Consider the following 13,739-nt stretch of genomic DNA (forward strand, 5'->3'; position numbering starts at 1 on the left):
ACCCAGGTCACAGTGTAATCAAAGAAGAGATGGGATTTTTGAAGCTAAAGTAACATATGAGCATTAACGAAAACACAGTGAAACAGGTTAATGGCAAAAACTAATCAATTGTTCGGATGTTCCTCAGGAAATGTTTTAATGTTTCATTTTGAGGCTGTCTTGCCAGACATATTGTTGCAGCTCCATTAAAGGTAAAAAAAAAGTCAAATGAGCTAAACAAAAAAGTCAAATAGCTAAACAAAAATGACCACGATTGGCATTGAATCGAAACGCTCCCTAATAAATCCAAGTCCAGTTTTTTCTTCACGTCGAGCAATTCTCCGTCATCGTCTCCGCTGTAACGTGGCAGATGCTTGTCGGATTCTTTTGGTTGGACATTCCTGATTTTTACCCCGGAACTGTTTGGCACGGTGGACTCAGACAACCTGAAAAATGATGTTTTGTTTGGCAGTCGGCTGCCCGGCTGCCCCTGCCCTCTCTGCACGACAACAAATTGGGTCAGGTGTGTTGGTTTGTCGCGAACTAATGGCCCCCCGGGCCCGCGGCGGCCATTCTGAAGTGACCAGTGTGTGGTCTGTTTTTACTGCCCGCGGCTCCTTTTACTGCAGGTCTGTCTCCCACCGGGTCTGGATTTGGCATTAGGAGGAGAGCTCCGGTTTGGCTTGCGTCTTAGTGTTGTGCTGTGTAATGTATCGATAGTCTGACGTGCACAGTCACCCTCCACCTCCTGTCCGAGAAGACTGATGGGACGTGATGGCTTTGGAGTGCTTTAAAGCATTTGAAGGACACTTGTGTAGGATATATTCCCACAGCGAGGCCAGCAGTAACAGCGTGCGTTCTCAATGCACTGGAGAGTACATGTGTGGGTGGTGGTCACTGTATTAGTCAGGCCACTGGAGAGGCATTGTTTGTGCACCTCCTGCAAAAAAAAAAGTGGCAAAGCTGATGAATTTGAGAGTGGTTATCTATTGCAACGATCATAAAAAAGGTGTACCCCATCTTCTGGAAGCTAGAATACCAACGGCGACACTCCAACTACATGTGGCTCTTCAAGGCACCCAGCGGCTTTCACTAAAAATTGCATGGAATTAAACATTTCTCTTTCTTAAATTAGCCTAGTGGCTAAATGAATCAAATATTTGTAATAGGATAAAGCAACTAAAAAGGACTGAACTAAATACCAAGTGAATATAATAAAAAACTGAAAAAAGTTTAAATAACTAAAGTGGTGATATGGTACTTCTCAAATTTTAAAATGTAGCATAATCTGCAAGATTATGAGCTGTGTTTTCTTTATTCTGACGCTAAATATGTTTTGCTGCTCCTGACAAATTGATGAGAAATTGTCAAAAACAGTTTTACTTTTGGGGTCAAAAAACTATTCTGGCACATTTCTGAGGCTAAACTGTGTAATCCTAAACACCTGAGCGAAGGGATGTGGAAGTTAAGGGGCACTAACACACATAAACAGTTATAAACGAACTAGTAAAATTAAAAAAAAAGAAAAGAAAAGCATAGCCATCAATTTCTGAAAAGCGTCACACTGAAAGCACTATATCACATATATTGCAGTTTCTGAATGTGGTTGTTGTCGATCTCATCTTGCGGGTCAGAATTGCGCCTCTGATGTTTCGTTGTTGTACTGGGATATATGTTTGACATGTCATGCTGAAATGGTAACTGAGGAACGACAACTGGTGAGAAAGTAGCTGATAAAATCTCTGCCATGCTATTTATTATGGACAAATTTCCATATCTGTTGCTTTAGCTGAAGCACTGACGGGGATACTTTTACTGTTAAAACCCAAAACGTTTCCACAAACATCACTGCTAAGATAGAAATCCATGAATTTTACCATTTTTAGTTCAATGTTTGTGCAATAGTAACAATTTTATGAGAAAACATTAATATGATGTACAGTATATGTATCACACCCTATTTAAGAAGCTGCAAATCTTCTAGTAGTGATTATACAACTGATCTAACACTGAAAATGTCATTTTTTGCAGAAAAAATACACTAAAAGAAGACAGCAGAGATAAAACAAGCTGAGACACAAACGGAAGTCTCATGGGATTATTTATTATATATGTAATTAAATGGCAATAATCCTGTTCCTGTATAATGTGACCAGTGGGAGCACAGATACTGTATCAGTAGTAAAATGTTTCTTCCTGTAAATACAAGCTGAGCTATTGACCAATGCTTACATTAAAGCAAGTTATTCAATCGTACAGAGATATTTAATCCTGTCGTTTGTGTGTCCGCAATGCATTGAAATGCAAAACAGAATTTAATGCTTCGACACATTTTTTTAATTGATCTTTAGAAATTCGACAAAAATCAAGTCCTGGCTACTAAGTTTTGAAGTGGAGTTTTTATAGATGGCGACAAAAACAAACAATGATAAATGAGGAGGAAGACAGAGGCGGCTTCCTTATCTCGTCCCAGCAATGTTCCCATAATTCAACCGCAAATTTTGTGAGACTTTGGGAAAAAAAAACTGAGAGCTGCAATAATTACAGGGCGGTGCAAAGATGAAAAAAGGAAAAAAGAAAAATCGGAAAAGTCTAGACCTGTGGCGAAGACAGAGAGAATAACAATGTGTGTGTGTGAAGAGGCAAAATGGGAAAGGAAGCAGACAGGGAAAGGGACTGCAGAAAGCCCTTGGCCCCCTGCCTGCAATCTGCAATCTGCTGATGGCGAAGCTCGTGACGAGGAGGTGCACAGCGTCCATTTTTAGCGATGAGGTCATCTTTAATTAACAAAACAAAGAGAGTCAGCTGTGTCACTCCAATCTGTTATCTGCACCCATGCTCAAGGACACCGTTTATCTCCATATAATTCAATCTCTTTGAATGAGGGCTTATCGACGCATTGGGGTGAATTCTTGGTCTCAACCTATGATGGGGGGCTGTTACATAAACATGGGACGGAGGGGTGGGGGGGGCTGGGGTGGGATGCCATCGACTCCGGTCGCAGAAGAAAGAGGAACATGAGAAAAGAGGAGAGGTATGTGGAAGCGTGAGGTATATGTGATAGAAGAGGCGAAGGAAGATCCTCGTGTCACGTATCCAAAAAAAATAAAGAAATAAAAAGAGCTGACGGCGTGAGGCTGGACCGAGGAAACTGGAACTAAAATAAGGGCAAAGATCAAACGGCTAATCTGCTCCTCAGTCCAACAGTGCCAGCATGAGGTGACATCATTGCTGTGTAACCCTTCTGCCGCCGCCGCCGCTGTCTGCTTCCCCCTTCCTCTCCTCCACATCGTAGGCTCCCTTTCCTTTCCTCTTTGTCTCATCTTTCCAGCCCTCTTTTGTCTCTGTTCCTCACACCTCGCAGTGCCTTTTCACATTTTCATACAATGTCTTCTCACTCTCCGGTTCCTGGCGGACCGCGTCTCCCTCCTCCTCCTCCTCCTCCTCCGCCGCCGCCGCCGTGCCCTCGGCGGCTCTCGGTGTCACAAAATCAAGTGTAATCAGGCAGTGGAGCCACACGGAGGCTAACAAGTTTATAATTATCGCCAAGTGTTTGCATTTGTGTGAGAATTGAGGGAAGCACAGTGTTACGCTGAATGCATTCACAAAAAAAGTGTCACCTCAGCATATCTGTGATTTAAGGACAAGCCGACCAAATTAGCAGCCGATGAGACAATAGAGCGCATGTGAAAACGTGACGATGGAACCCAGAAGCGGTGCACATGCAGCCAATAAGAGGTACCGGTTAAGCCTTTTATCAGATGAATTCCATTGTATTTTTGGCACCTATTTTCTGGGAACTCCCTATTATGATATGGACAGGTAACAAAGCTACGGGATGCCAGACTTTATATTACCCACTGTTTAATGTTGCTTCTATTTCTTTACCGCTTTTGGTCGACAACCTGCAGTGCTGTAATGAGGTTGATTATTGCCCCATGGTAACTTTAGAAGAATATAACTCTATACTCAATACTGTAGACCTACTGATTTAAGTGAAATCTACTATCACATATTAGGTTGCAAACAGGCACTCCATTGACATGACTTACAGCTATCAGTTCTTTGCTGCTTCATAACTTCAAGCTACCTTTACTTATTTCCTTTTTTTTAAAAAAAACTACTGTTAAAATGTACTCATTGATTGTCTCTGAAAATTTCACACTTGCTGTGACCTATCGCTGCGGAGGAATGCTGAGCCCTACAATAAAATATCAGCAGGGTCTAGCTAACTCTGAAAACTGCCTCTGCCTTGGTGTGCCATCTAGAGGCCTGTGTGGGGGCCAGTGAAGTCACTCATGTGCATGCATCCATCACTAACGTGAGGGGGGAAAAAGAGGGAGTTAAAAACTCTGTAAAACAACACATAACTGTAATAAATGTAACAAGCCGGCTTTGAGTGAAAGTGAGAATGTTTATGGAGCTATTGCTGCATGTAGGTTTACACATAAGTTGATTATAACTATTATTATTGCAATGAGATCTTCTTCTGAAGTCTTTAAAACTGGGGGAGTTTCTTCTAATAACAGTGATCCCACTATCCATCTCCTGCATACACTTTCTCCAAGTTAGAATTGATAGTACCCACAAGATGGAGTGCACCCTGGACAGGTCACCAGTTCATCGCCGGGCCAACACAAACACAGAAAATCACCCACACACACACACACACGGACACCATTTAATCCATCAAGCATGTCTCTAGATTGTTGGAGGAAGCAGGAGTAGCCAGGAAAAACAAATAGGCAGAGAGAGAACATGCAAACCCCACATGGAGGCATCTCAACCCACATACGAGCCTGGATCGCCTCGCTGTGAGGCCAAACCACTCCACTGCCGTGCTGCCAGCGGCAATGGTAACTGTCAAATTATACTGGCAGGCTGGCAAGCCACCAGTTGGGTCTTTTGCTTCATGTCCAAGAGACATAATGAGACGGGGAGGGGCACAATATAGGTAAACGTCTTGTCAATTAATTAAAGTGCCACTGATGTTAAAGGTTTCTTTTATTTACTGTTCACTTTCTCACGGTCGGCGTCGGCGCTTAATTTCTTTCCTCTGTGGTCACGAGAGGTCACAAAAATATACGCTTTAATTTGCCATCCAGTCGGGATTAATTATGCCTGGGGACCGTGCAGTACGGCACCATTAAAGCTCATCTTTGTAATGAATGGTGTGAATTAGACACCCTCGGCTGATGTCGCTCCTGCTTCACCTGTTCTTCATTCCTTTGTCTCATGTGCCGTGCATGCAGCCATGTTTATGATATTGTGAACATACATACATCGTTGCCTCTACAGTTGCACACCTGCTACAAGAACTGACTTATTGAGAACCACCTCCGAAAGAAACGAAAGCGAATCGGCGTTTGATTGCGTCGCAAAAAATCAAAAGACTCTTTCTACGAATGCACTCAGCAATGCTATTTGTTGTGACTGGTCTTTTCAATGGATGGCTGAAGACTGAAGTTTGTAGAGCTGCATCATGGGTAAGACAACAGGTCCACTTTCTGAGGCAACGATCTCTTGCCACTAACTTCTCAAAACCAGACGAAGTACCTTTCTCCTGAAAGTGCACCTTGACAGGAGGTGGCCACGGGTCAGAACAGAAAGCATTTTAAATGTCAGGCGTAGCGCAGTCTTACATTGCGATGTTATGAAGAGCCAGATGTTGCAACAATACGAGAGTGTATGCTGGAAGTACATTTCTTTAGACCCAAGCTTTATTCAGTGGAAAAGACGGAGGGTGAACCGTGTACCCTACTAATGCATGTTTTTTTTCTTGTTTTGATTCAAACAACTTTTTAAAGAAAACACTGTAATGATGACAGTGAAAACAGCCTTGAGTGCAACAACATAACAGCAGATTCACGTGCAAGAGCCTTTTCTTGCATGCGGTCGTGGATTTATTTTGACATGGCCCTGGAAATAAACTTTAACGAAATTAGGAAAATTGAATTGGGGATTCTTCAAATGTTACATACTGTCAAAGAAAAGTGCACAATTCTCTCCTCGGTTCCACAACCGCGGCTATATGGGTCCCAACCCGAGTCGTGGCAGGGTCACTGAGGGCTTCCACTGGGGCATCTTGTCCTTATAAACAACAAGATATATGAACTAAGGGCTCCGCTGTTCTCCGTGCACATCAAAGCAGCAAATATCTTCCAGTTGCTGTTGACCTCAGAGAGAAGATTTGTGAGGGACCGGGGAGAAGCCTTCAAGAAAAGATCACTTTTTTAAAAAACAGTGCTGATAAGTTGGATGAGCCGAGGGAATTGGAGATGGATTGTTTGTTGCTGATGGTTTGTACAGATGTGAAAAGAACGGATGATTCAGCAAAATGTCTTGATTTAATCTAATAGATATTAAATAAAATTCCAAGAAGACACAGAGAGACAACTTTTTAAACTCTCATTTAAAAGTGCGCACTGCTTTGATTGTGATGTTATTTATAATGTTGCCAGCTTTATAACTAAATCATTTGCCTAGAAAAAGCAAAAAAAAAAAAAAACATGCTCCAGTTTCAGATAACATATCCACAGATCTCCTGTTACCAGTGAGGAGCAGAGGTGCAGTATCTTTACACGTCGCCGTGCCAGAGGGAGTCACATTAGCTACATTTGTGAATATTAGCCTGTAGAAACAGAAGAGTCACTGTGAAGATTTTCAAGGACTCCATGATTGCATCCATTCATGCAGGAAGTTGTTACAGATGAAAAACCTGAGCCAAAAGAGTGGCACATTACGTCATTCGACTCAGCTTATTAACCGTCTTCTGGGAAAAAAAAAAAAAAAAACTGCTTTACAAAAACAGAAATGTCTCATCTTTGGTGAAAACCGGAGTGAACCCAGATATTTAGCCTTTTGTGAACATGTTATCTCCTCATATTCCAACTAAAGTAAGGGTGAAATCTGCAAATTAGGAAAAGTTCAAAGTAATAATCGACCCAGTGAGGAAATGCACATAAATATACAGCAATCCGAGGTATTTTGATGTTTTTATACTAGATTTTAGATGGTGACATGTGGTATTACAAAACAGGAAAAAAAGAGGGAAAACATCTTTAATTGATATCACACTACCAGACTGCTTGAATGGCCTTGTAAAAAAAAATGTGTAACAGCAGGATAACACCAGGCAGTAAAGTGTTTTCCCAACAAATGACATCAGTATCAAGTCCCATGCGGAAACCAAATCTTTGCACCTATTTATTCTCACTGTCACATTCCTGACCTTAAAAAATAGAGGAATACTGTCTCCTCTCGCCGCGTCTAGACAGCACTGACATAGAAACATGGCTTTGGGAACCCAACGAGTGCCGGATCCAAGTGTCTGCATCTCCACACTGACTCTCCGTCTGCCATCTGTATGAGTGTGCACATGGCTGAATGTGTGTGCTTTGGGTGTGTGAGTCATACTCAGCACGGCTGAGTGTCTGTGTGCGCGCCTGTCTATCTTCTGTCTCTCTCAGACGCGGGGCATGAAGCAGTGCTCAATGGATGCGAGCGCAGCCGCAGCCTTGGCGGATGCTATCGCCGGTATAATCCCACCTCCTGGATGCAGGTGTTGCCTTTACCATCAGTTGTTGGCAAATTAAATCCTCCATCCTCACACCTCGCCGTGCTCGTCTGTTTCCCTGTCTTTTTGTTCTCAGTAATACACTTTCACTGTTTGAAATACTGTGCTTTTGCATCCTTTTTGTAAATGAAAACAGATTTCAGTCGGTCACAGATTGCAGCCAGACGAATGTGTCACAGTCATGTGTTAAAAGTGTTGACGTCTAATATAAAGTATTACTGTTGTCAGATGCCAGTACTGTTGGTTCTGCTCAATCCCCCTTTCAAAAACTGAGGACTTCAGAATAAATTGCTGAAATTGATCACACATAAAAACCTTGTGAAGCATCTTTGTGCCTCACGTCTTACTCCTGACTGCCTTCTTTTCCATGCCGTTTCTTTCTTTTTTTTTTTTTTTTTTTCAACGTGAAAACAGAATCTCACCTCACACTGTCCCTTTCTGCCAGCTGTCATCCTTGCCTTAAGCTTTGGATCAGGATTTTTCCTTACGATTGTCAAATATGGCTTTACTGTAATTCAGTCGAATAATCCTTTAGCGTGTACCCACCCTTACACGGTGGAGAAGAAGGCCTGACTGCACGATTATTGGTTCAAATCGTCACACAGCCTTGGAAAATATGAAGAGGGAAAATGAGAGAGAAGCACTTGCTTTCCAAAAAACCACCAAGAAGATGCCCCCGGGCAAAGTGTTTATCCCCGAGCTGCTCCATTAGAGATTCTGCCTGGCCAACACACTGGTTTCACTCTCGGCTTACGTCGGACAATCTGTTTATTTGTATCTGTCTGTGAGCAGAAGAGCTTAAAAAAAAAAAAAAAAGAAAGAGAAAAACTGATGGAGGCTGAGCTTTGCGAACACGTTCCTCCGGAGTTTGCCTCTAACCTGATATTTGTCTCAGAAACGTTCAGTTTCCTAGAAAGTGCTTGTGTGAGGGTCCTTAAATAAGAAGTCAGCAATTGGCCCAAAGGAGAATAAAACCCATAATTTTCCAAATAAATCAAAGTAAGAGTGAGAAAATCCTACTTTTCTACTGTGTGCAGTTATTGCTGAGTGAAGGGAACAGGATCTCGTTTTGGTAGTGAGGTAGTGATTATTTCATAAATCTATCGCAGCAATCTCTTTCAAGCCTCCGTTTTGGGAGAACAATGAGGGTTTTGAGTAACTCCACTTTTTTAGCAGTTGCCATTAAATCAAGGGAAAGCCAAACCATGATGCGAAGGGTTTCAAATGTTCCACATATGGTGGGCTTACGGCGTGCCAAATGACATTACTACTACATATATAATATCAACACTTCATCGCAAAACATCAATTCCGACTTTCTCCAGACGCGCAGAGAAAATTATATAGTTCCACAAAAGGAAAGCCAGAGTGACAGGCACGACACAATGGAAAAGTAAAAAGATGAAAACAATCACTTTTTCATTTGTTTTGTGCTCCGTCTTACAACACGATTCCTAGAGGTGACTGGCACATTGCAAAATGAGTCACCAACACCATCTGCCCCTTCTGGCTTCACCTTTGCCAGCATGTCTGCGTCGGGCTTTCTGTAACCTATCTTTCTCACTGGTGCCCACGATTCCGTCCTCCCAGGGGTGATGGATGGCCTGTCCATACCTCCCAACGTCTAAAGCCAGCTCATTCCAGACCACCTCATTTCTCCAATATTATTAAATCTTGCCCTTTTCCTCTGACTCACCACAGGCTCTCGTCACAAACAGGACCACTTCCCTGGCCCCACAGCACAATGGTCAGCACCATTTATGGAGCCTGATGAATTACCCTACGTCACCTTTTCTAATCTAAACTCCTGCTTCTGTTCTGTATCCAGATCAAAACTTCGTCATTCACTCCAAATATAATTTAGCTCGTCTTAATAACTCATTAAACTTCATTTACATCCATTAACTTGGCATTTCTTTTCTGCTCTCATGATCACTTTCATCTTCATCTCTTCCCCGCTGAAACGAAAACGGAGTTCATTTTGACCACATGCATGATCAAGTCAGGTCGAGCCTTACTGCACCCCACAGGGGCAACTAGTTCCATAGCCAGTGACATTTAAAAGCAAACAAATAAACAAACATACAAAAATCCATGATAAACCAGGTAATTTCCTCTGGATTCCAATTCCATCTTTCTTAATATAAAGTTAAAGTCACGACTAGTCAGTGCTTATTTATAGAAGCAAAGTCTAAATACGTCTAATTTCTGTATCTGTGGTTGACATTTAGAGTACGACCAAATATTGGAGAACAGTCCCCCTAAAATGACAAACATATAGGATGTCAGACAGACTGTTTTTCTATATAAGAACCATGGATGCATATGATCGATCACCAGGCAGCAGTCATCCTCCCGTTGGCTCAATTTCAAGAGACATCCTTTCCCCAGACAGGCCCAGATAGGAAGCACTTTCATTTAAAACTATGTAGCATGAAGACAAACAATCACTTCATAGGAATAATTTATTACCGCATTAATCTCAGGTTTGGAGTGAAACAGAACTCGTGGTGATATTATTTACCCTGAGACACTGTGATTCTGTTCACTGGGAGAATGAAAGATGGCTAATTATTGAAGGTAAAGGCTTCAGGATGTTATATGTGCAGTATGAACCCTTTCTGACATTTCTGATGACGAATGTGATTAAATTATTACACTCATTATTTTTGGAGACTGTAAATTAAACCAAATGTAATCTTGTTCACTATATGTCAAGAAAAAAGAAGTTCTTCTAAAGTACTTAAGTAAATTTTACATTACCAAATATTGCATAACGATACTGGTAAAAAATATATATCACAAGCCTTCTGTGCATGAAACAAAGGGTTTGGGAACAGATTAAACAAGTAATAAAGATGATCATCTACCTGTGTAGACCTCTGCCTCTGAAGGATCCTCCACTCGTTTATGTTGGATAATGTAGTCAGAAATCTTGTAGCCAATCAAAGGTTCCACATCCATCCACTCCAGGGCCACCATTGTGCTCGAGGGTTCCAGGTAAGGAGCGAGGCGCAAACTAAGAAAGAGAACACACAAATTAAACATGAACATGCTGCATGCCCTCTGTGCTTGGAAAAAAAAAAGGTAGAAATCTAAGTTTTGTATGGAGTAATTAATTTGGTATTGTAGTAATTGATGTGCTGAGGTAGAAAGTGTCCATAAACCTTGTAAACAGTACTGTCGCACTATATATCTGAGTCCAAGATGACATGACGCAGTCTAAACCAGAGATGTTTTGCTCTTTGCTTAATCATTTCAAATGACACAGCTGATGATAAACAATATTTACAGTGCTTGTTTTATCTGTGTGCCGCAGTAAAATCTGAAAAGTCACCAAATGATGATTCAGTAAATTCTTTTTCTGGCATTCATATGTGCCAAATGTTGGCAGGAAGTCAGCCACCCTGGCAACTGGAGGGCTGAAATGCACATGCTCAGCCAGAAAAGAGCACTTGAGGATATTCTCAACGGACTCAAAAACTTTTAGAGTGGACGAAATCTGAATGATTAACACCAAGGTTTAATTGAGGATTGAAACTTGGATGAGAAAAAAAAGCCACCGAAATTTGCATTTTCCCAAAAGTGCAAAGCTTTTAAATTAAGTACATTTATCATACACAGAGCATTTATCTTGTGGAGTTCAGTCTAGTCTCAAGCAATACATTTGTCTTTAGATGTCTGGTACAACTTCTGTCCAATAAACTTCAGAATTGACTCCTAGTTGTCTTTAGTCTTTTTTAAAAGTGCAAATTGTGCAGATTTCATCCACAAATTGAATTGGACTGAATTTGTGTAAAATTTGTAGTTATTTTTATTTTTTTACAGCTCAACTGAAAGCACTCTGTGAACATCAAATTCAGTGATGTGAATTTTATTGAACATATTCTTATCGGTATATTATAGTTTAGTTAGTTTAGTATGAACTTCTCTGCTATTTGACTGCATTTGGTCAGGCTGTCAGTTTTGACCAATCTTTTTCTTTTCTTTATTTTCTTTTTCTTTTTCTTTTTCTTTTTTTAAATCAAAGGATTTCAAAATGTTTTAATATCCTTTACTTGGTGAAGTATTACAAAATCTTGTTATGATCCCTGTTAGAGCTGTGTGTGAAAACAAACTACACTAAATCAATGCACGAAACAAAGGATCTAACTAGGAAGACAGAGAGAGAAATCAGAAAAAGGAGGAAGTTACCTCAGGTGCACCTCCACTACCAACCACACCTCCCCCTCTCCCTCGTCCACTCAGAAGGGACAAAAGTCAGTGAAACTCAATAGAGATCATCACACTACTTTGGCACATTTACAAACTAATGTTTGAGTAAAAAAGGCACATGGACCTTGTACCTACGTTTAATCCAATCTCTACACTCAGAAATGCAATGCTTTAATTCTGTGATCATCTGGTGTATTTCCGTTTCAACCCCTTTCCTATCCTATGAGGAGAAATGACGAGTAAAAGCCTGGGGAGTATTATTAGGACACCTCAGATGAGAGGATGTTCTTTTCAGGGGCGACTGACAGTTATTAGAACTTCAGGGACTGTACTTGTGCCTACAACTTTCCCAGGGACCCCTGGAGTCAGGTAGAGACAGGTATGCGTCATGTATGTGTGTGTGTGAGTGTGTATATATGCATGTGTGTGTATGTCCAAGTGTACGAGTGAGTGCGCCTGCCGTGCTTCAAGCGCATGCATCCATAAAACCTCCTCCTGTGCATGAATTCTTAGGTGTCATGGCGTCAGCTCACACTTACATCGGCTGCCTGAGGGGACTGCAGTTAGGCAGGCCGTCTTTGCTGAAGGCACTCAGGTCACAGCGACACCAGTTATCAATGACATCGCCCTTTCCGGCACACCAGTATGAGCTCATTGTGGCACTCCTGAAGGCCTGTAAAGGGTAACAGGTGAGAGAAATGCAATTATCTCTTAGAACATGTGCTCCCTGTCCAGCTACCCCACCCCCATCTCCCATCCCACCCCACCCACCTTCCCTTACTTTGACAGTGCTTCCCATATCCAAGCACATCCGCACACGCACACACACACACACACTCCCGATGACGTTCCATAGCCATCACAACTAATTGCCTTACCTTCACCCACTTGTAAGCTTAGCGCTAAAACTTTATCTTAACCCTTAAAAATAGGTAGACTGTTATAGGGCCAAGCAGTCTGGTACTCAGAGGGTATAGTGGAACCCACAAAGGAACTCAAATGAGGACACACACACACACACACACACTTCCTCCCATACGACGACTCTCCATTCCCTCCTGATGACGTTCCCATAGCATTAAGCACGAGCCCGATCATATCTCATAATAACATTACCCTTACAAGTTCCTCGAGTAAGTGAGGAAGGCGAAAATGTCCTCGCTTTTGCACAGACGTCCAGAACTCAAAAAAATTGGTCCCATAAAAACAGAAGCAGTCGCAGACATGAACGCACCCATCCCCCCCTCACACAATGAGTGACCTTTTCATGCCCACCATTCCCAATTACCGGAAGACAGGAACATCTCACTAGCATCAACAAGCTTACGCTGTGATATTGCAGATGCACCGTGACTTTTATGATGGAGGTGTGAGAGCTGCGACACTCCCCACCTCCCCCCTATTCCATGCGTACGTTTTGTGTGTGAGATCTGTCGGTGTCGCTGTGGGTCTGGCTGTGAAGGGGATGGAGAGGGCGGGGAGTGAGATATTAAGAGGTGACATCATCTCCTAGCATCTCCTTGTGCTACTTCATTAACGAGTGAGAGGAAGAAAAAAAAAAATCAAAGGCAGAAGCTCAGTCATCCTCTAAAAGGCAGCAAAATGCCAATATAACAGTCAAAGCAATAAAGTATAATGTCAGGGCTTTCCCTAAAGCCACAGGCATGATAGAGAGTGAGTTCAAGGGAGTTCGCAAGCACTCTGGCTCCCCCTGCCACACTCCGGATCAATGGAGCACTCAGTTATTTATGTGCTCTAACTGGTTGGCAGTGCTGCCTCATGCAGACTACTTTGGAGATGTGCTTGATCATGGTCACAAAAATAGGACGCTGGAACCATCCGGAAACATTATCATTGGGTACCAGGCTTCCAACAAAGAGCAGCGAGGAGCCGCTCCTTTGTTCCAATACACACCATGACATTCACTCATTTGAAAGCAGAGCAAGTGAAGAGACCACACACATCTCTG

General features: G+C 42.1%; 1 protein-coding gene across 1 annotated transcript in view; it reads right to left on the reverse strand.

Annotated features, from left to right (window-relative positions):
* Positions 1-13,739, reverse strand: part of astn2 (astrotactin 2) — a 261,407-nt gene that overhangs the window by 19,530 nt on the left and 228,138 nt on the right. The window contains exons 18-19 of the mRNA XM_030085456.1: positions 12,310-12,443; positions 10,426-10,574 (exon numbers count right to left, since the gene is read on the reverse strand). Of these exons, the coding sequence (XP_029941316.1) occupies positions 10,426-10,574; positions 12,310-12,443 (283 nt within the window). The remainder of the gene's footprint in view (positions 1-10,425; positions 10,575-12,309; positions 12,444-13,739) is intronic.

The sequence above is a fragment of the Salarias fasciatus genome (assembly GCF_902148845.1).
Source record: "Salarias fasciatus chromosome 7 unlocalized genomic scaffold, fSalaFa1.1 super_scaffold_4, whole genome shotgun sequence".
Classification (NCBI taxonomy): Eukaryota; Metazoa; Chordata; class Actinopteri; order Blenniiformes; family Blenniidae; genus Salarias; species Salarias fasciatus.